General features: G+C 37.5%; 1 protein-coding gene across 5 annotated transcripts in view; it reads left to right on the top strand.

The window, feature by feature from the left end:
* Positions 1-24,312, top strand: part of LOC127997435 (calmodulin-regulated spectrin-associated protein 1-B) — a 36,140-nt gene that overhangs the window by 2,726 nt on the left and 9,102 nt on the right. For 2 of the 5 annotated variants that reach the window (XM_052592025.1, XM_052592026.1), the window contains exons 3-10: positions 3,349-3,611; positions 10,410-10,571; positions 14,539-14,619; positions 15,169-15,201; positions 19,896-20,037; positions 21,042-21,181; positions 21,283-21,379; positions 21,554-21,722. In XM_052592025.1, coding sequence (XP_052447985.1) covers positions 3,349-3,611; positions 10,410-10,571; positions 14,539-14,619; positions 15,169-15,201; positions 19,896-20,037; positions 21,042-21,181; positions 21,283-21,379; positions 21,554-21,722 — 1,087 coding nt within the window. The remainder of the gene's footprint in view (positions 1-3,348; positions 3,612-10,409; positions 10,572-14,538; positions 14,620-15,168; positions 15,202-19,895; positions 20,038-21,041; positions 21,182-21,282; positions 21,380-21,553; positions 21,723-24,312) is intronic. The other 3 variants (XM_052592027.1, XM_052592028.1, XM_052592023.1) reach the window with 2 other exon arrangements.

The raw sequence follows: 24,312 nt of genomic DNA, 5'->3' as shown, positions 1-24,312 counted from the left end.
GCTGAAATTAATTTACCAGGGTATTTACATAGTACAATATTTACAAAGAATTTCCAAAAATACCATGATGCATATCTTTTTTTTTTACCTGGAAAGAAGGTTGTGCCAATATATTCAATACCATTGAAATGATACCACAGTATAATCTAATAGGCTAGATAAAATATCCAAACATTGTGGTGTTGCTATGATACAGAAAATATATTTCCTGGGTATGTTTAAAAAAAAAAAAAAAAAAAAAAGAAGGTCCCACCCCATAGTGCTTGCACTATTGAAATGTTGAAATGAACAGGAATGGTTTTCCTAATACCAGTGACTCCCTGACACCAAGAGTCTGTTTTGTTAGTTACATTGTTATGTTGCTCCAGACATTTATTTGCTCCAGGTTTATTTTTAGTCTCTGCTGCTCTAGTATCAGTCGCTAATGACTATTACATATGAGCAGTGCTAATGCTAAATGTGGCCAAATGACATCAAACTTCTAAGGGGTGGAATTTTTTTTTGAAATCACTTTTTCATGAGTTGATTTAGTTCCTTTTTTGGACTGATTCATGGTGTTACCCAGAAGAGTTACACACAGGATCTGTTTTAGCATATGGCTTCTGTTAGATCACCTCATAAAACTGGCACCATGGAATGGTATCCTATTGTTGGATGTATTCAAGCATGCGCTGATATGTAATTTGTACCCTCTTTAACAAAAAGGCACCCCACTCTGCCATCATTAGTGAGTGAAACAGAAATGTGATGTGTTAGACTCCTGACCCTGTTTTAAATCTGAGGAAACTCTCTCTGCTGTTGAATGTTTAATTATCTGAACTGTCTATCCAGGGTGTGTCAGTTTGCCATAATAGTAGTAATGGGCAATAATAATAACATGGATATCAATTTGTTACGTAAAAATGGGAGGTAATTAATTGCATTTCTTGAAGGGTCAGATACAGTATGTGCTTTTTCTTGGGTTGAGGTTCGAGTACAGTTTGTTACCCCACCATTCTTGTGAAGTTCCTCATCCTTTTTTTTCCCCCCATCCTGGCTCATCTGTTATTCAGGATATTCCCTTCAGTAAAGCTGCAGTTAAAACAGTTGTTTTGGCCCAGAAATTGGCCTGAATGGCTATGAAGGCCATGTGCCTCTTTACTGTCAGAAGTGGCCCAGATTTGGATGCCACTCTGCCTTCTGCTAATTACTTCTATGAATGTCCTTTTGAGTGTCCATTTCAGCATTTATTATTATTTTTTATTATTTTATCTGAGTTAGGATAAATGGGGGGGGGGGGGGGGGGGGGTTCTCTTATGGGGGGAGTTAGGGTATTTTTTTGACATTTTTAAACCACACTCGTGTACGAGAGAGAGCCCCGGCTGCACACGCACTCACAGTCTTCAAACAACACGAGCGCTTCTTGCTCTCTCTCTCCCTTGTGCATATTAATCAAAATAATTAAACACGATAGAAAAAGGGTAAAACACCAAAGTTTCACGCGCGCTCGCGCACTCACAGTCTTCAAACTACATGAGGGCTGTCTTGCGCTCTCTCTCTCTCTCTCTCTCCCTCGTGCATATTAACCAAAATCATTAGACACAATAGAAAAAGGGCGAAACGCCAAACTTTCACATGGAGCATTCGGAGATTTTTTTTTTCTCCATGACAGGCTGCTGGCTCCCACTGTTTATTTATTTATTTATTTATTTTTTTTTTTTTTGTAAAAGCACTCTCTGTATTAGCTTAAAGCCCTCATGTTTACATTGGTTAGTGTATTCTTTCAATTGCTCTAAACAAGTATTTTGGGTGACCTTTTTATTGAATGCTAGACATCAAGTTGTTGCTATTTTCATCTTAAAGAAGCACTTTTTTCAGTAAGCTAGGCCCTATGTGTTCAGTAAGCTTGTTTCAGTAAACTATGTGTTTTCAAGGCTTCAAGGTTTTATTGAATGCTATCTCTATACAAGTGCAAAGTAATGCATTCTTAATCAGTCTTTTATTTTGTAATTTTAAGAGCAATAAACATATATTGCAATCTTAAGGAATTCATGTTTTTTTCATTCGGATATGTAAATCAACATGTATAAATTGTTAGTAGTCAATTAATGGGGAGATTATCGAAATCGAATCGGTCTGCTGAAAAAATTAATTGTTAGATTAATCGATGCATCGAAAAAGTAATTGCTAGATTAATCGTTTAAAAAATAATCGTTTATCCCAGCCCTAATTGTGAGGAAGATACTTAAAAAAAAAAAAAAAACGTTCAAACTCTGAATTGAATTCATTGTAACTAAAAAAAGACAAGTAAACAGTCAGTAATAAAATAAGAATAGATTAGAGAGTTAGTTTACCCAAATATTAAAATGATGTCATTAATGACTCACCCTTAGGGCTGTCACTTTTAGTTTGAAAATCGATTGCACAATCAAACGGACCAACCGAAAAAAGTTTCAAAAATGAAAATAGGGAATCGATTTTAACCAAATATGTACACTATTAAATTTTAGACGTGAATTCGCCTCATTCGCGCATATTCTGAGTTATGAAAAGGACCATTGCAAGCTGACAGCGACCGGCTTTTGTGGTGGAAAATAGGCAGTAATACCCCCACCTTGCGCAGCTGTACCTGAGTGTCACTGGGACATCAGTACGGTCGGAGCGCGTCTTCTCAACAGCTGGACATATAGTGAATAAAAAACGCTCTGCTCTGGACCCCGAAAATGTTGATCGACTTGTTTTCCTGTCCAATAAATTTGTAATGGCCATAGCCTTTTTTTGCGCATTTCATTATGCCTGCCTAGTGCCGCCTAGCCTAAGTGTCGGTTACGTTCTATAAAAAACACACGTGGACTGTTCTCAAGTCCATTAAAAGTTTAATTTTTTTGAACGGTTGTTTGAAATGGATTGAATCATTATTTAAAATCCACAGTAAATAAATCCACAGTATAATGAAGTGAACAGGACAGAGTTGTTACTGACATGGTCTGGATCTTCATTAAAAATAAAGGTCATCCACTCTTTCCTAATTCTGGGATCAGAAGGCAGGCAAAACAAAGACTGTATTTTTCCTATACTCGGCCCTGAACAGCATTTTGTCTTCAGAGCTTCTTTAACGTTTGGTTTCTACATAGACCTGCATTTGCCTCTCTTTTTATCTACACTACATGCATAAATGACCTCTTATATGTCAAAAGCTCAAGGTAATTTTGCCTTTTCAGTTAATGACCCCTTTAAATGGCAACAAAAGCAAGGGATTGCTTTTAGATTTAAACCGATGCCAGACATAGAACAGTTGTACCAATAATTGAAAAAAAAAAAGTCTTAATTTCTTAATATCCTAATTTTATTGTTTTGTCTTCCTGTCAGATCACATCCCAGAAGACCTGCGAGATCCTTTCTACACAGACCAGTATGACCAGGAGCACATTAAGCCTCCAGTGATCCGGTTACTGCTGTCATGTGAGCTGTACTGTCGCGTGTGTGCCCTCATTCTCAAAGGAGACCAGGTGGCCTCTCTGCAGTCCCACCAGTCAGTCATCCAAGCCTTGGCTCGCAAAGGCATCTATGTTATGGATGGCGATGACATGCCTGTCACCGACTCAGATCTGACCTGCCAGCCAATCAAAATGGTGTGTCAATCAGTGTTGCATTATTATTGTTATTATTATTATTATTATTATTATTATTATTTTTATTTTTTTAAATTTATTTTATGTTTGGTGATTTAAATTTTTGCAGTATGCATGTTTGTACGTAATGTATGAGTTGTCTGTGCTAGAGGTCTTCACAGTGCACCCGAGACCCGTCGACCCCGGACCCGACCCGGGACCCGTACGGGTTCGGGTCTATATTTTAAATCATCAGCCGGGTCCGGGTCGGGTCCGAATCTATTACCTCGGGTCCCGGGTCTGTTTAACATTGTGTGTAATACCCGTGCGATCGCCGATCGGAGTCATCGGACTTGGAGAACATCCGGCCGTTATCAAAGACTGCTTGTGTTTTTTGTAACTTGCAACTTGTAAAATTAGGAAAAGAAAAGAGTGAGCCAAAAAAAAGTGATCTCTCTCTCTCTCTCTCTCTCTCTCTCTCTCGCTCGCAGACTCGAGTTAATATACAAGTGCACACACGGTAATGCTTGCAGACTTGACACACTCATGTTTAATATATTTCAAATCAGCAACACAATCTGAGGTGAACTGTCACATGAATGCTTTCTATTACGCTCAAATTGCGTTAAGGCATTTTAGGTTGATAAAGCTAGCACGCATGTGCAGTCATGTTTCTATGGCAAGCAGTGAGGGACACTTCGACCGCCAAACCGCGTTTTACATTTTCTCCCATTTTTATAATATTATAAATGAACCGTTTAATCTTAAAGTTTTAGTGGTTCAGATTCAGACTCGATGCAGAGCAGAGAGCACAGACAGAGATCAGATGATAGTAAATAAATAATGTCAGCGGCCATGGCATTGCACGAGCGATCGTTATTATAGTTCAAAAGGCAAACAGTGTAAGTTATTATGCGAATTAACTCGAGTCAGAATGTAACGTTACATGTGCACAGTAGCATTTGTCATCCGTCACCGTGACATCAAGTGGACTTCTGAAGCTGAAATAATGAGTGGATTCAGCTTGGACTTGGAATAACGAGAGGAATAACATGAATAACTTACTTGACGGAGGATTGTAATGCATCACAGGCAGTCAGGTACAAGGAAGAGAGATCACGGCTCTTTAAATTAGGTAAGACAAAAAGCTGTATTCTTCGCAACAGTTTTATTGACTTGTAATAGCAATTTAAGGTGGAATATGTCAACGTCGGGTCCAGTCGGGTCTGTGTCTTCCCGGCGGGTTCGGGTCCAGATTTCAAGTAATATACGGGTCCGGGTCGGGTCCGGGTAGGCATTTCTCGGATCTAAACGGGTCCGGGTCCAGCTTTTGAAATAATAGACGGGTCCGGGTCGGTTCGGTGTAGTACATTACTGGTCTCTGTCGGGTTGGAGCAAGAATTTTTGGACCCGTGAAGACCTCTAGTCTGTGCATACATAATTATATATATTAATATATGTGATTAGTGATGCACGATATTGCCGATATCCAATATGCCAATATTTTTCAGCTCATTTTGGTCGACACCAGTATATTTGTTTTTGTTTGGAAACAACACCAAGTAGGGCTGTCACTTTTAGTTCGAAAATCGATTGCACAATTGATCGGACCAACCAAAAAAAGTTTCGAAAATGAAAATAGGGAATCGATTTTAACCAAATGTGTACACTATTAATTTTAAAATGTAACAATTAAAAAATATACATGTAACAATTCACAAACAAGCAGAAAAAGAAAATAAAGAATTCCGAAAGTGCAGTATGCCTTGCGAAAGCTAGACAGAAAATACGGGCCTATAAGACCCAGTGACATCGAAAGCGAACTCTTATGCTGCGTTCACACCAAAAGCGAATAGAGCGCCTGGCGCGAATGATTTCAATGTTAAGTTAATGTTCTCAAGTCCATTTAAAGTTTCATTTTTTTGAACAGTTGTTTGAAATGGATTGATCATTATTTTAAATAATCTTGGAGATTTTTGAATTGCCTAAATCATAAATGCAGCTGGGTTGAAGCCTGCAGTGATGTTTTTCCTTGTTATTGCAGCCGTCCCCTCTGCATATATATTTTTTCGAAATGTTACACTCATGTTGCTGTTTGCTATTCTGCACGAAACTTAATACCAATAAATAAGAAATATTGCTGACTCGTGCGTTTCCAGTGCTCTCTTAACGTTCAGCCGTTATTTGACGTTGAGGAAACGTCTTTTTTTTAGACATGGAAAATCGATTTTACAATTGATTCAATGAACACTTATGTCTTAAATTAAAAAATGATTTTTTCACAAAGGTGACAGCCCTAACACCAAGTCTCTTCTGTGCAGAAAATATAAGCAATTTTTATATTTGAAAACCAGTATTTTGGGTTAGTTTTTAACAAGAACTTATTTGTTAAAATTAAATAAACAATAATGAAGGCTTTTTTGACCATACATTTGAAGCTTTGAAAATAACTATTAATAAACTATATATCGCTGAATTTTTTCCACACAAAAAAGATGGAGTGTTAACCATAACATCTTATTTCTAGATTTAACATTTGTAGATGATCTAAAGCAAAAAAGTTGTAAAATTTCTTCAAATCTTTTGGAGCTTATTTGTTTAAAAAATATATATTACAAATTAATGAGTAAATCAGTATATGTAAAATTATTTAATTTACAAGTGTCAAGGTTTTTTAAACTTGTAAACTATAGCTTCTGACCTTTAAATCAAAACATACTCATTATTTTATGACATCAATTACTGCTTTATTTGGCTTGCGTGATCTCATCACTAGCACACCGTGAGTTAACGTATTCCTCTTATCGGCAAGACTTACATTTAAAGCTATTATCGGCAGATTCCGATAATAGCATACTACCCTTCAAAAGTTTGTCATTAGTGAGATGAAAAAAAGATATTAATACTTAAAGCAACACTTTGTAAATTGTGGCATTCTAGCGGTTAATAAACAGAACTGCATGCGTCCCGTGGAAGAACATTCTGACCAGAGCTACCAAGTTTGTCTATGGCAGCAGGGACAACCCGAACAGGCTACAATAGTCAAAAAAAAAAAAACACTTATTATTATAAATGTACCGTAGTGATTTGGGATACGACAAAAAGGCAGTTTGGTTGACGAATTTATGATGTACTGGCTGATTATATACATTTTGCAAATTTTGAACATTTTTGAAAGTTACATAGTGTTGCTTTAATAGCAGTATGCAATTACTTGAAATTGTAGTCCACTTTTATTTCTTTGCTTAGCAATACCCAACTACATTTTAAACATTTTGAAGTCTGGTTTCACGTGAACTGCCATTGATATTCTGCTGCCAATATATGACAGGGGTCCCGTATGTACCTCAGTACTCAGCCCCAGGTCAAAAGAGCCCTTCCCCAGTTCTCTGATATTCTGCTGCCAAGAATTGCAGACAGCCATATCACCCTGGACTCCAAGACCGGTTTCCCACTGAAGCTAAGCAGGGCTGAGCCTGGTCAGTACCTGGATGGGAGACCTCCTGTGAAAATTAGGTCGCTGCTGGAAGAGGTGCTAGTGACGCCAGCAGGGGGCGCTCACCCTGTGGTCTGTGTGGGTCCTAGTGCCCCAGTGTAGTGATGGGGACACTATACTGTCAACAAGCACCGTCCTTCGGATGAGACGTGAAACCGGCTGTTAAGCCGGTTAAATATGGCTGCCGTCGCATCATCCAGGTGGATGCTGCACACTGGTGGTGGATGAGGAGATACCCCCTGACAATGTAAAGTGATTTGAGTGCCTAGAAAAGCGCTATATAAATGTAAGGAATTATTATTATTATTATTATTATATGGCAGGGCAAGATTACTTTGTGTTTTCTCTGGTTTGAAGTGGTTGATATGGTTTCATGGGTGGTTTGTTGGTAGATGCTTATAGCCCCAAGTCAAAATACATCCTTATATAAAATATAATTTTTCTATAAAGTAGTAATAGCAGCACTCCCCTCAATAAACTGCATGATTTGAGGCATTGTTTGCTGCTGTAGCACAGACACCAGCGTTTTATCTTGAGGTATAACTGAGAATAATGATGGTTGCGTTAACAAGCACTAATTACAGTCCAATTCCAGACAAAGAAAAAGCAAGTGTGACATGGAAACTGTGGTTTGCTTCCTGTTGCAGATATCTACTTCACTGAGAGAAGGCTGCTATTGTTAGCATATCCAGTATGTGTTTTTTTTCCCTTCATGTACAGCCACTACAGTCACCTGTCCAAACAATTAGTGAGATCAGTGCTTGAGCTAAAGTACAGAGTGCGGAGAGTGGATTTCATTGATTCACAGCTAAAATCTGTCAGCCAGTGAGGTGCTTTCTCCATTGAATGGCATTCACTGATGTTGGTGAATCAGCATTGTTCACTCACTCTTGTGCTTTTATCACTTAAAATGCAAATCTTTGTGGTCGAACCCACACCCTGTACAGAGCGTAGTACGGTCTGATCCACAAACCTGTTAGACTGAACAGAATGGCTTTCTGAAGTGTGTAGGTGCAGCCTAATGACTTTAAAAGGTAATAGGTATTATGTGTTTGCTTTGAACCAGTGTAATGGCATCACTGCTTCATGCGTGGTATTCAGTTTGGGAGTGGAGTGCAATCACCAATGAAATTCAGAATGGGGGTTTGCGAATTTTGACATGATGTGCTATTAGTTTAATTAACCGTGTGTTATGTGAATGATTTTTTTTTTATATACTGTACTTTGAAAATAAATGTTTGGCATCCTATTTAGATGACCCCTGGTGTAGATGCTGCTGTGTTAATTTGGTCCTTGGGGGTCCCTGTATTGTTTTGAAGTCTCATGGCAGCCTCTTTATTCTCTGTTACATCTCTTGACATCTCTTTGCTTTATTGTGTTTAGTGTAGACTTGCGGCGGGACAACTGTAACGTCCAGTGTAGATACGGTGAGCGAAGCTAAGAGCAATGAGGTGACATTATTGTACATACCCTTCAATCATTAGACATTTAAACAGAAATTTAAAAATGTAAAAGCATTAACAAATTTGTAAATATCTCCTAAAGCTTGAATCTATCTGCAGCAATATTACAGATGTGTTAAATATTGCTGTAGTAGTAATAAATGTCTGTATTATGTAGCATATGTAACAATAAATGTTTTAAAGCATCTGTGCAAAAACAAACCTGGGAAAAGACATGAGGATTTGGGGGGAAAAAAATGTGAGATTCTTAGTCTATTCCATCGGGTGAGAGGGCTGTACTGTGTTTGTTGTCTTTTTTCATATAGTTACAGAGGAATATAAAGGAAAGTTATCAGGAGGAAAAGAATGCATTCTTGTTATACCATGTCTCATAAAAATTTGATTTGTCACATTATTATTATGTCTGAAAATAGAACTTGAAGGAAAATTTACAGCTCATTCAAACAAACGGATAAGGATTATTTGTAGTGCAACTTTATGATTTAAAATGATTGTTTCAGTTTTTTTGAAAGAACTTCCCCAAACCAGAAGTGCCTCCTATAATTTAAAATGCAATAGACTCGTTAGGAAGAAGGTGGATAACCCACATATTGGCAAATGTATGCAAGTTGCTTCGTGTGCATACTGCAGAAGTGGTGTGATGGTGTTGACACTATTGCCTTGAGTCAGGGATCAATCTGCTGAGATTGTGCTGACATGTACCTTGAGGAGTCCGTATGAACAAGTCCGTGGATGACTGGTGTAGGAGTTGCTATGGTAACTGAATGGGCTTCGAATAACAGTTCATATTCTCAGTCTTAGAGTGAATGTTAAAATGCTTGGTGTACTCTATAATAGGCTATTCAAATCATGAGGTAGTTTTTAGGATTGTAGCCAGCGTGAGCAAAGTTATGTGAAGGATTATTATGTTACTTCATCTTGACTGTGATTTATTTTGGCAGATTAACAGGGCTCAGTGCTTTGTTTATTAAAATCAGTATGACCTTCTTTGGGCTAAATGGGATGAGATTATTCCCACAGAGCTGTGTGCACATTTTTACCTTTCTAAGTCTGAGGAAAAACAGTTCCCTTAAACATTGGGACTATCTAAGTTTAAGGGAGTTTCTTTTACTAGCTTTTTAAGTAACATTGCCGTTTTTCAAGGTGCATTCTTAAGCGATCTTGCATCCTTGTGTTCTCACGGTATGTCGTCATTACCTATCAAAGTTCAGTTCCAGTAATCAAGAACACAAGTGTAGAGGATGCATGAAAGTGCCTGGATGTTTTCTTGATATCAAGGATGCATTGGATGCAGACTTGAGAGAATCAAACTGTTTAAAATCCCAGAAGTCACTGAGGGTAGGCAACGTACGGAAGCATGTAATCTCCTTATAACATGCTGGGACTATCATCAGTTGAGCAGCAACAAAGACGCTGTTTTCCTTAGCTTCCCTTACTCGGTTTTCTCACGTCCTTCCGAGTTTGTTCTTTTAGGGAGCTTGGCTAGGCCAGTCTCCACGAGAACACATGTCAATTCTTGGAATTGAGAAACAGTCCATATTTTCAGTGTCCAGTTAAAAAACGATGAAAGACAATCTGGGTCATATTTCTTTCCAAAAAAGCTTTCTAGATTTTTGTCATTTGTACATAGTTATTATACTGTTAAATATAATAAATGTTTTATTTGAAGTATATATTTAAAAAAATGTAATGACAACATATGCTACTTACAATACTACATTTACAAATGTACTCCATTTTCATAAAATTTATTTGTGATGGTTATTTTTCAAAAAGTTTATTAAAATATAACATTTTCTTGTTCATTATGCTGCATTTAATACAGCAGTGTGACATCTCTTTCTCTTTTGTGTGGCACAGAGTTCCCACATCCCCATGATCGATGCTTTGATGATGGCCTACACCGTGGAGATGATCAGCATTGAGAAGGTTGTGACCTGCGTTAAGCGTTTCTCCACGTTCAGTGCCTCTAAGGAGCTCCCCTTTGACCTTGAGGATGCTATAATCTTCTGGATCAACAAGGTGTGTGTGTTTTGAAGGGTTTGGGCTTTATTCAAGTCGTGTTTGTATAAGAATTAGGGATGCACGATATTATCGGAACGGGCCAATAATGGCTTAAAATGTAAATATCGGTATCAACTCGATATATAAAATTATGCCAATAAGACGGTTAACTTGCATGTGCACACTGTGTGACTTAAGGAGCTCTAAAAGATTTTCAGAATCTACAAATGTTAAATCTTCAAATAAAATGTTATGGTTACTGTAAAAAAAGAAGAAAAAAAGTGGTTGATTTTATATTTGATTTATAATTATTTTATATTTATAAGAATTCAGTGTACTCCTCATTATAAAAGAAGTTAATTTGTTGTTTATTTAATTCTCAATTACGTTTTTTTTTTTAAACAAAACAAAAATATAAATATATCGGAAATATATCGGCATCAGCTATCGGCCAAAATTAGATGAAATGAAAAACATCGAATTTGTTGTTTATTTAATTCTCAATTACGTTTTTTTTTTTAAACAAAACAAAAATATAAATATATCGGAAATATATCGGCATCAGCTATCGGCCAAAATTAGATGAAATGAAAAACATCGGCATAACAGGCTAACTCGCTTTTGAACATTTAAATGGTAAAGGTTATATTTTGATAAACATTGTGTGTTACATGATGTACTAATAGTACAGTATAATAATGATGTACCAATAATGTACATCTTCATTTGACCCTTTAAATCTAGCACTATTCAAATTCTTTTTTTGGATTGGATCTAGGCTTGGGCAGTATCCAAATTTTGATACCGTCAAACCTCCTCCCTATTTTACCTCGGTATACGGTATTACCGTGAATAATTAAAAAATGATGACGTAAGGCTGAGACGGCATCACCAAACTGTTGGCTTGTGCCTAAACCATTCATAAACTGAATAACAAACACTAATACTGAAACAATAACAAAATTACATGCACAACAATATTAACAACTTTTATTAGCAACAAATAGCAATAGTCAAACAGAATTAAATTAACATAAACATACAGAACAGTTTTTGTGCACACAAATCAATAAAATCACTAGTGGAGTGCACGGAAAGTCGAACTTTCGAATATTCGTTCTGCTCTAATTATTCGATAAATAAAAATGATATTCGAATTTCAACATATTTTTGCTTGCCATAAAAAAAAAAGAAAGAAAAAAAGTCCACAATAAAACCTAATTCGGTCACTTTCTGTGATTCTCCATGGCATATTTGAAGATGTATGCAAGCAAAAAATAATTAATGAATGAATAAGAACTGCGGTCTAATACAGTACTTCAAATATGCCGTGGAGAATCACAGAAAGTGACCGCATTCCAGAACACTGTTGCGGCATCGCTCAAGCAAAAAATAAATAAACACAGCTAACTTGGAAAATGCAGTGAAAACTCCTCTTCTCGCGTCTGCCCTAGACCCTCGGCACAAACATCTCCGGTTTCTCGATGAAAACATGAGAGAAGTAAGAAAAGAAAAAAACTTTTTTTTTAAATTATCAGAATATTTTCCTTGATTCGAGTGGTGCCGATGCAGCCGCTGTCACCAACGATGAAGAGGATGCAATGTCCACTCGTCGGAAAAGACTAAGCCAGTTGTTCAGCGATGATTACAGTCCAGCCGAGACGAGTGGCAACAGTTCTTGCTGGAGCCATGTATTCCACCAGATGAGGATCCCATTCAGTGGTGAAACGAAAACATGAAGCGCTTCACAAAATGTATTCGCTTAGCACACCATTATTTGTGAGTCCCACCAACGTCGGTGCCGTCAGAGCGCGTTTTCTCCGCGGCCAGCCTTATTGTTAACAGACTAAGGAGCCGACTTTCCCCCGATCATGTTTACATGCTCGTATTTCTTAACAAGAACATGTACAACAATAGAAAAAAAGCAAAAAAGATTTGCTGACAGTTTCAAAGTTAAGTGTAAGCTACATTCTCTACAATAGCCTAACGTTCTTTACGTTTTTCTTTTGTTCATTTTTTTTTTTTGCTTTTAATCTGTACTTTTTTTGTTTGCACAAATTGTTAAAGGTTTTTAGCTACAAAACACGATGTGTAATGTTCAAGCTTATTGTGTGTAAGCTTGTTCAAAAATGACAGAAAAAATAAATGTTGCTGAAAAATAACGTCTGTCTCAGTAGCTTAATTTACATAAATTAATATTAGTTTTTTGTGAGCTCAAAATTATTCAAATGTGATATTTGCGGAAAACGCCCCTAAAAATCACACTGCACGAACAACTTTTAATAACAAAGAGCAGCTTATAAAAAAAGAGCAAATAGACCCACAACAGTCAACCGGAGTTGAATTAAAATAAACATCCATATATATATATATATATATATATATATATATATATTTGTCACGGGCTGAAGAATCACACGACAGGGTTTAGTGAAAAGTGAAGCCCCGGAGGGTGTATTTATTGAATGGTGTAGTGCTGAATCCTGTAGTGTCCGGTGCTCGTCCTCGGTGCCACGTGATCCTGTTTGCCGGCCGGATGAGTGCAAGGGAACTTGGTGTCCGGTGCTCGGGTGGCGGGCTGGTCGATCCGCAGCTGTCTAGAGGGACAAGAGACACAACGTTAGTTTCAGTCATCTGAAGATCCTCTCTTCTTTGTGTCACCTTCAGCCACAGCGTTTATAGTCCTCTCCTTATCCGCTTCAGCTGGGACCGATCAGCCCGCTGTGATTGCGTGCAGGACGACGCTGATAGGTGCCCAGGACACGGCTCACAATATATATATATATATATATTATATAGGCTATATATATTATCAAAATTGAAAAAGCAATAGGTCTAAATAAAAGCACCTTCTTTCCAGTCTTCTTTCCAAAATTGTTATTAATGAAACCAAATAAAAATATCTGAATCCATTAAATAAGTAAAAAAATAAACACAGTGCCAATAGGAACGAATGGCAAGTGGCATACAATCTAGTCAAGATTTTTCGCTAGGGCACACTGTGGACCGACAACTTTACCTACGGTGCTGAAAACCTGCTCCGATGGTGTGCTTGTGGCACAGGTACTTTCGTGCCACTCGCCGACATATGAGGAAAACACCAGGCAGCATTTTTCCATGAATGAAGTGGGTCCTTGTCACAGTATGCTGTTATTTCAGCTCCGACTCGGTCCTCTACGTTGCCGATGCCAACAGGACCTGCCATTGCATCTGCTTTTTTTTTTTTTTTTTTTTTTTGCAGCATATTCCCAGAGTCATCTTTTTTCGGGAGGGCACAATTTGCAAATAGCCTCGTCCGAGACCAGGTCACTCAGTGCGGAACTCGCCATCTTTCCCCCTCTCTCTGTTTCTCCTCGTCTCGTCACGTGATGACAACCGCGCATACGCATTTTAAGCATTAAATAAATTATATTAAATATTTAATCCTTGTCTTCTATATAAGTGCATTTTTTTTTATTGATGGTATGACGGTATTGAAACTGATACCGTTGCTATTTTTAGATCCCGCGGTATACCATATTACCGTATTACCGCCCAAGCCTAATTGGATCATCTAACACTTGCACTCTCCATTATATTCTTGCTACTTGTTTTCTATTAAAAGCCTTAACATTAGCATTGTCTATTCTTTTTCTATTCTATCTTCTTGTTTTCTTTATTTATATAACAAACAAAAAAGTATACTGCATTATGCTAACCAAGGCTCATCACAGCACTTACATATTATTGCCCTTTTTCTTGGTTTTGATTGCTTCTGTTTTCCTAATTTGTAAGTAGCTTTGGGTAAAAGCATCTGCTAAATGTATAAATTTAAAAGTTTGTAAATGTCATAGCATTCCTGCATTTGTCTAGTTCTGTTGGGGACTTTCGGTGCTTAGACAGAGCATGTCTGTTCATGAACCATGGAGACTTATGCCAGCACTTTTATAGAAAGCCTGAATAAACTTCAGATGTTCATTAGAACAGTTCCTTCTTTCTATTACAGGTGAACCTGAAAATGAGGGAGATCACAGAGAAAGAACACAAAAATAAGCAGCATCTGCTGGAATCTCCAAGTCATCAGAAGGTACCAGACATCCCAGCACAAGAGTTTCACACACAGATTGTAAAACACTCTGATTCTCAGGTGCTATTTAGACCCTTTGTATGTTTTGTTTGTATGTCTGTATGTCTAGAAAACATCATTCAAACCGCACCGGAGAGAAAAAAAATTGCATTTGTGCTTTTATAGAAAACTTTGTAATACTTAATAACAGTAACAGTTATACAATTTATTGTTATACTTGTGTTTATATATAGTCACAAAATTTGGGCCAAACCTGGATTTTATTTTTCTCAGTTGCATTTGAAATCGGTCACAATTTGTATCCAGAGGTGTAAACAATATCATAAACAGGAGTGAACTAAAATGGCAAGACTCACATCTGAATATATGGTACTAATGTAACAACAGCCTTATGGAAATGATCTAATATCTTCAGTGGCATCACTCTTCCGTTTCCCTCTAACCTCATAGCAGTCAAATCTGTCTGTTCTTTTCCTCCCTGACCTTACATCCTCTCTGCTCCTCTTCCCGTCTCTTTCTCTTTAACCTCCTCCCTCGCTACTGGGATAGTCTCCCTCAAAATGGTATTGGAAACTATTACCTGTAAGTTGGCTGTGAGTGCTTCCTTTCCACTGCACGTGTAGTATGTGTCAATCCCAGCGTATGCCATCACCACTCAAGCCATGCTTTTATCTATTCAGTGTACACTGGGAAACGCTATTGTCCAGTGGTTCACGCTGTAATTGCACAAAATGATCTGCCTTTCACCCTTTGAGCACATGTAGTATGAGCTAAAACATGCCGCTGAGAATACCTGTGTGTGTGTGCGCGCGTCTGTGTGTTTTTGAGTCTCTAACTTCAGCTTTCATCATCTCATTTCTAAAAGTCATTTCCACCATCAATTGTCTCTTCCTTGTTCTATCTTGTGTCTCTGATGTGTGTTCCTTTAGCCTGATCTTATGTTTGTACTGGCCCATTGTAGGGTTGGGTATCGATTTCTGTTTTATTCGATACCGGTGCCATTTCGATACTTTTAAAACGGTACCGGTGCCTGAACCGATACTTCTATAAAAATAAATAAATAAATAAAATTAAAAAAGCCTGAAAAGGATAACATTAAATAATATTTTTAAAGATTTTAAAACAAATCCATAGCATTCACACGCTCCTTGGATGCTCTCATTTCCCAAGCTTCCCTTACTTTAAGACTAAAAAAAATTATTTCAGGATCTGGGTCATTATTTAATAGAAAACCAAACATAATGTTTCTACTGTATCCCTGTCAATCTCTCTGATATTTAGTTCAAATGAGTTTTGTCTGTCACTGTCTTTAAAGGGGGGGTGAAATGCTATTGCATGCATACTGAGTTTTTTACACTGTTAAAGAGTTGGATTCCCATGCTAAAAATGGACAAAGTTTCAAAAATTAAGTTGTACGTTTGAAGGAGTATTTTTGTTCCCAAAATACTCCTTCCGGTTTGTCACAAGTTTCGGAAAGTTTTTTTCGAGTATGGCTCTGTGTGACGTTAGATGGAGCGGAATTTCCTTATATGGGTCCTAATATAAGGGAACTTCTTCCGGAAGAGCGCGCGCTCCCGTATAGCGAGGCTGAGCACAGACATTTCACTGATCAGAGCGATTCACTGACCAGAGCGAGATCGTCCAGTTTGACGCCGGATTTGCACATCGTTTATTTCTTAAGGATGATGCAATCCCAACGAAAAAGGGTCACGATCGTGTGTTGGAACCCCAGGCGGTGAGTAAAACTGCTTAAAATATCTCTGCCTCCTTGTTAGTGCGTCCCCTCCCATGCCGGAGACCCGGGTTCGAGCCCCGCTCGGAGCGAGTCGTTGCTGCTGCTGCTCTCGTTCAGTTTCAGCCTCTGGATCTGATTCTGGATCATAAATAAACGGCTGAATCTGACTGTAAGCCATGGTTTGTTTTGGATGATGGTTTTTCCCTCACGGTAATGTCACAGCTTCCAAACGCTCTCAACACAAAAGCTTACTCGCGCTCGTGATTCTTTAGCTCCGCCCACACGTCACGTCTCCAGCCGGTCGTGTTTTTCCGGGAAAAATCGGTACAGACTATCTTTCTCTTATGAATATAATAAAACTAAAGACTTTTTGGAGTTATGAAGGATGCAGTACTACTCTATAGGTACTCAAGATTAACAGGATATTGAGTGAAAACTAGCATTTCACCCCCCCTTTAATCAGTTGATACAGTGAATGACTGTATGCTCATTCTTTATAAAGTAGCAAAAATTTTGTTTGTAAAGTATAGTCTTAGGCACATTACTATTTTCACCCCAAAAAAGGGTTTCAAGCCAGTTATTTATATCTTTTGCTGTAGTGTGTTGGTAGGAAATATCAGTTTACATTTTCAAACATTCATTTTGCCATTAATTTTAATAATATTCTAGTGAGATTGTTGAATGCACAACCAGTGACTTTTGCACAGTAGTGTATGTATAAAGTACATATAATTAGATTAAGTATATTTAAATAAGTATAATTAAAGTATGCGCTCATGTGTTAAGGGCTAGTGTCGCTGGAGGAAACAGCTGTGGTGTGATGAGCGGTGAAGGGAGCGAAAACTTTACAGTAGATGAGAAACCGATTGCTCCCTCGTGACCTTTTGTAAACTATTTATATACAGATATTCTAACAATCTGTCGATAAACACACACCTCTTGTCCTCTGTTTGTGTTTGAGTCCGCTTGTGCTGCTCCACCACGGTCTGCGGATTAAAGAGCGTGCTGAAAGACGCAGAGGAGACTGATCTGCCGCCGTTTTCATATGACATTTAAGATGACTGACTCTGAGGTGATCGTGAATTTGTGTACAGTTTATGAAACCCCATTAAATGAGCCTAGCGACGCCCATGCTTCGTGTGTACATTTCGGAGAACCAAGACAAATATTTCAATCGATCGCTCAGTCATTTTAGGGACCGAAATGAAGCACTGAAATCTGCGTGCTGATTCGGTTTGGTGCTTACCGGTTCCATAGGTACCGCTGCCATATTGGTACTGGGTTTCGGTACCCAACCCCTAGCCCATTGCATGCTGGAGCCTGTTGGGGTTTTATGAATGACACATAGATCCTCTGTCTCCATTCTGCTGCTGCTTTAACTTTAGATCTGCTTTCTAGCTTTCACTGTATCCTGTCTAAAACCTAGACTTGGTGACTGTAAGGACTGCACAATTGATTGAATACATTTACAAGATAATGATTATGGCTGCCATGATTAAAGTGCAGAGAGCCTTTGCGTAGTGCTTGATCGATATTTAGGCAAATGTTTGGCTTTTTATTTTTAATCAGATTATTTTTTTTTTCCATCTTTGTCCATTAAAGAGTTGGAAGCAGGACTTTTATTTTGATAGGGCCTAAGCGTAGATGCATGGAGCACTGATTCTCTGTCTACATTAGTTTACTACCATTGTTCTGTCTAGTCAAAAATTGAAGTGCAATACATTTTTTTTCATATATATATATATATACCTCTGTGCATGATGGTCTATACAAAGGATTCAAGCTGCGCTAATCAGATGCAGACAAGAGAGTTCAGCGCTCACTATGTGACATTCATGAGCAACAATTACTATTAGCTATCTTTTTTTGAGAAAATACAATTCCTAGATATAAATGTACCAGATTTCTGAGTGCATTGTTGGTCACATTGTTTACATTGTTGCACAATAAAGAAGTTTCTGTCTGAAATATAAATGTTTATTTACAGATTTATTTCAAATAATTTTTCAAATGAGCTAATTTTAAGTGATTTCTGATTGTTTTAGTAAATGTCATTTAAATTTAATTGCAGAAATTATAACGCATCTGTTATTTATCTATCTTTAAGTGATATAGATATAGATAGATAGATGGATGGATGGATGGATAGATAGATTTTTTTTTTCTGTCGGCCATCAAAAAATCCATATCAAGTCAACCACTCCTTTTGCAAACTGCATGTCTTTTAGGTCCTTGTTTGTTTATGCAGGTGTATTATTATGCAACTATATTGCATAATGTACATAAGAATGTAAAATTTTAGGCTACGTTCACACTGCAGGCTGAAACGGCCCAATTCCGATTTTTTGCCCCTATGGGACCTGTATCTGATCTTTTCATGACAGTCTTAACGACACAGATCCGATCTTTTTAAATGTGACCCAGGGCACTTGGGTATGTGATCCTGAATCCGATACGAATCCGATCTTTTGAAATGCGACCTCCGTCTGAACGGCCAGGCCACATGTATCCGACCCATACGTCATTGATACGCTACAAACGTACAAAATAATTCTGAATTGAAGTAGCTAGGCGGGACACTCACATCAGTATCCCACCACTCCTGGCTGCGACTCCAGTCGGCACCCACACGCTTCTCTGTATCGACGTTGCCAACACTGCTCCACAAAACGCCATGGCCAAAAACCTTCTTTTTAATTTTCTTCTTATAACGAGAAGATTGTAATTGTGCTGTCTCCGTTGGGAAAATAACTTTAATATTGCAAAAAGAGCTCCAATGTTGACTACACTGTTAGCTACTTCCGCAAACAACGAGTGACGTCGTTCACCGTTGAGTACTGTTCTACGCATGCGGGTCACTTCTGGGTCATTTCACGTTCACACATGAGATCACAAAAGGTTGCATTTAATTGGAAATGTGAACGGGCTTGCAAAAAAATCAAATTTTTTCAAAAAAATCGGAATTGAGCATTAAGCCCTGCAGTGTGAACGTAGCCTTACTCCTATATGTATCAACAGCATATCAGTGTTTCTCACTCTGATCTTGTGATTCATAACCTTAGCTGTTGTTGAGTTACGGGTGTTGTGGCTAATCACTGTTCTCATGTTTTATTGCTTAAAGGAACCGTTCATTCAAACATAAAAAATTAAAAATCTTTTAATCAACTTGATTTTGTTCCAAACCTGTATCATTTTGATTTTTCTATGGAACACGTAGTAGTAGTAGTAGTAGTAGTAGTAGTACTTGTGAAGAATGTTGAGGCAGCTCTTGACTGAATGACAAAAGTGAATGAGGACCGGGCTACAGTGGAGTTTTTTGGGTGAACTATTCCTTAAAGTTGTCTTAGTCTTATTATACGTTATAAACTCCGTTTTATTAGTTCAGCAAATACTCTCACAAAGCGGCCTCAAGGATAATATCTATTCCTCTTGAAAATCTCTTGCGTACATGGTGCCAGTGTCATTTACTGTGGTTACTTTGTTGAATACCGAATATTGTAGATGGTTTTGACAGGTTGACTTCCTTTCATGTCACCTAAAGGTACGTTATCGGCGGGATCATGCCTCAGGTAGACAGCTGCCCTACTTCCCTCTGCTGGAGGACCTCATCAGGGACATGTGTGACGGTGCTGCATTGCTGACCGTGGTCCATTACTACTGCCCAGACCTGATGAAGCTTGATGGTAGAGTGAAAAAACACTAGGGATACTAGACTACTTAGCCAGTCTAAAGGATGCCATGTGATCAATCTCTTCACTGCTTATAGCACCCAACGTAATCAGGTTTCCCAAACACTCATACTGCCTCCTTCACCCCACCCCTTACTCCCTCCTAAACGGCTTATTAAAAATTGACCCACCCAAGAGTTACACCATTGGTTCAGCCAGTTGTTGCTATGTCAGGCAGCTCAAACAAACAGAACATGTTTTGATGGCACCATAGATTTTACATTCTTTGGAAAATCATATGAATGGTTTGCTTAGTTTTTTTCTGCACGTTTAGCTGGGAAAGAAGAAAGAATTTAAACCCACTTGCCCTTTAAGCCGGAAGTTGCAATACATTGTGATCCTGTTATGTTAAATCATACAAATAATAAAAAAAGGAAAAAAACAGAATAAAGTTGTTGAACATCATATTTGATACATCAGTCAGTTGTGGCTCATATAGTTTAATGTAGAAGACTATGGAGTTTATTCATAAGCTGTAATTTGGATAAATATTTCTAAGAATGCAGCAGACTACTTGTACAGACACTTGACTTTCTCTCTGTATCTCCCAATACTGTCTCAATAAGATTATATTAAAATGCTTAGTTTTATGATCAAAGCTCTTGTTGTGATATTTCAAGATGAACAACTGCAATGTAAAAGTTATACTTATGCTTACTTTATAAAAATAAGTAAATATTTCAGAGTTCCACAACACTGATCAAGTTGATCATTAAGAGGCCTTAGAAATTTGCATAGAATATATAATACTATATAATACTAATAATGATTATAGTTTTATTCTCTTGGTGCTTCAACGCACTTTGAATATTCTCTGAAAAGTTATTTTCTTTTCTGATACAGCTTTCAAGCAAAGATTGAGCTTGTTTGGATTCAACCCTTGATTTAGCATTTATGAACGTTAGAGCCTGTATCCTGATTAGCTTATTTGCTAACTTTGTGTTTTCTGTTATCTGCAGATATCTGCTTGAAAGAGGTGACCTCAATAGCAGACAGCCTTTATAATATCCAGCTGCTGAAAGAGTTCACCAATGAGTACCTTAACAAAAGCTTTTATTTGACTTTAGAGGACATGCTGTATGCACCTCCTGTGTTAAAGGTAAGTAATTCAGTCATGTATAATGTGCTTCTCGTTACCAGGATGTTTCATTTCCGTATAGTTCTGTTCTTGATTCTATCTCTGTTCATTTTCTTCCGCAGCAAAATGTCATTGTATTTGTAGCAGAGCTCTTCTGGTGGTTTGAGATTGTTAAGCCTGAATTTGTCCAGCCGAGAGATGTTCAGGAATTTAAAGATGGTGAAGAACATTCTTTTTTTGAGAAGTAAATTTGTCATACTGTTGGTGAAGGGGCTTAATATTTATTTATTTATTTTTAAAACCAATAAAGTTTACATGAAGCTTCAGCCAACATCCTCATATTTTGACTATTGTTTTGCTAATTTAAGTTCATAATCAATATTTGTATTATAGCAAGAGCAATGACTGAGCCCAAGAGTGCCAGGTCAACTGTGCCCATCTCCAACGCTACCAAACGCAGCTTCCTAGTGTCTCCTGGTGTGGCGGATCCGACACTTCCTGTCCAGAACAGCCCGGAAGTTTGTAACAGGTACTTCCTGCACCCTGAAGAATCTGAGCCTCTGTAAGTGCATTAAGGTTATGTCACTTCCATGTGTAGCTTTGGGTTTAAATGTCAATGATCTTTGTCAATGTAAAATATGTCTTGGACATTCTTCTTAGATTTGCTTCTAAATAAACTGTCAAATAATTACAATTCCCTCTAATTTCTATTCTTGCTCAGCCAAACCTATTTTCTACTGTCAGAACCTTGGGCAACCTATGGAAGAAAAATAATGACACATTTCTTTGAAACTAAAAGCATGTTGAATTGCACTAACGGAAAAAAATTATGCATTGCATTAACAGTGCTTGCATTTTAATGCCTTGTATTTCCAGGGCTTGCATTTTTAGTGGCTGAAATGCAACATGTATGTTTATTATGTTATTTTTTGTATATTTTATATTTGAATATTTCAATTCAAAACATTTTAAACACATTTTCATGATTAAAATGCAGTAATTCATATTCACTTCCAAAATATTCGATCGGTTTAAAAATAGAATGTATAATATTCGACATCTGCTCTCAGTGGCTCACCAGCAGGTGGCGCAAGCAGCTGTTGATAAAGACCTAAGCTACCAGTAGCGCAAGTCATTCATTCATTCACAAAGTGACGTGACATACAGCCAGGTATGGTGACCCATACTCAATTCGTGCTCTGCATTTAACCCATACAAAGTGCACACGCATAGCAGTGAACACACACACCATGAACACACTCCCGACACCCGGGGAGCAGTTGGGGGTTCGGTGTCTTGCTCAAGGGGAACCTCAGTCGTGGTATTGCAGGCCCGAGACTAAAACCCACAACCTTAGGGTTAGGAGTCAAACTCTAACCACTAGGCCACGACTTCACCAAACTGATAAAAACTGATTTGCAGGAATGGCGCAAGCGGTAAGAAGTTATGATAATCAGGGACAGTTTGTATATGCGGTAAAGCTAATGTGTACTAGGGTTCCCCTCATAACTCGCACTCCAGGATTCTCCAACGATGTGTAACGTGAAAAATGCATAACGCGCCTCAGTGAAATAATGCGGTAATATAAAAAAGACCAAACTCAGTATACACCTTACTGGTGATGCAAACTATATATAGGTTATGTAGAATATGAACATAACGTGTAAGGTTACATGCTGTTTCCATCATAAAGAATTTGGTTATGTAATTTTAAAGAAAATGCTTCACCCGGCTCACTGGACTTACACAAGGATAGCTATCAAAAGGCCAAACTCAGAATACATCTCACTAATGATGCCAACTATATACAGACAGATGAGCCCATAATCAGATGGGCACTTGAGTTAGTGACTCAGACTCTACCTGAAATGACTCCAGACTTGACTCAACTCGATGGAAAGGATTCGTGAATATTTTAAAATCAACTTGAGTATTTTATCCATAAATACTTTAATTTTAAGTGAACAGCGTGACAAAAAAGTGTAGCAGATCACATAACAAGCACTCAGGGTCATTTATGGTAAATATCTTTTCAGCACTATATCCTCCACTATATAGTATTTTTATCTTAAAGCCAAATGTACTTTATCCAAGCTCTTTCAGCTCTGTGTGCTTTCTATCTTTCTTTCTGTGGATGCATGCTGGTGCCAAGTTCAAGAGCTGTGGATGACGCGAAACATGGTCATCAGCAAAATTATAGATTACTTTCACAAAAAAAAAACAAAAAAAAACCCATCAAAAACAACAATGCTGCAAAAGGTTAGTTATCTGTTAACCATTTAAATGAGGCCCCTATTTATATACTTATATCATAAAGAAATACTTTATTTGTATGGTTTTGTAATATCAGTGTCACCATATTTCCTTGTGTCATGGTAGATCTGATACTTATTATAGAATTTTACAGAAATTAATAAAAATAAAGGTTCTTCAAAAGGTTGCCATAGAAGAACCATTTTTGGTTTCAAAAAAATCCATTGTCAAAGTTTCTTTGAAGAACCATCTCCGTCTTACCTTTTTATAATCTGAAGAACCTTCTTTCACCACAAAGAACCTTCTGTGAAACAGAAAGGTTCTTCAGATGTTAAAAATTCTTTATGGAACCATCTAGACAAAAAAAAGGTTCATTTTTAAGAGTGTAAAGTAGTAAAACATAAGTAACAGGCTGGATGTACATTAACCTTACATCTCAACACCTTAACATATTTTTTACAAAGCAGATTGTCTATAGTCTATAAAACAGCTTCATAAATTTCATAAAAACAGAAGTACAATAATTTATTCTAATGAATGTTTACAAGGCTGTAGTAAAGAGGGCAAAATGACTAAATATATATCATCAATATTGCATATGTACAGTAATATTGCATTGTTCCAAAGGTTGTAGAACATTCTTAGTGACTAAAATGACTTACTATAGGTGAATTTTTGCCAATACATCCCTTACTGTAGTACACAGATATTTTACACTACAACCTTTGGAACATGAAAAAACACTTGGGGACTTAAAGTATTTTTTTTTTATTATTCTGTACTGTACATAAAGTAGAATAGGGAGGTATTGGCAAAATTTCACATGCAGTAACTCGTCTTGTTTCTAGCGACATACTTAATCCTTTGGACCATGAAAAAAAATCCTTTCAGGGACTTAC

This window comes from Carassius gibelio, chromosome A5 (assembly GCF_023724105.1).
Source record: "Carassius gibelio isolate Cgi1373 ecotype wild population from Czech Republic chromosome A5, carGib1.2-hapl.c, whole genome shotgun sequence".
Lineage (NCBI taxonomy): Eukaryota > Metazoa > Chordata > Actinopteri > Cypriniformes > Cyprinidae > Carassius > Carassius gibelio.
This window is presented reverse-complemented; position numbering and strand designations above follow the sequence as displayed.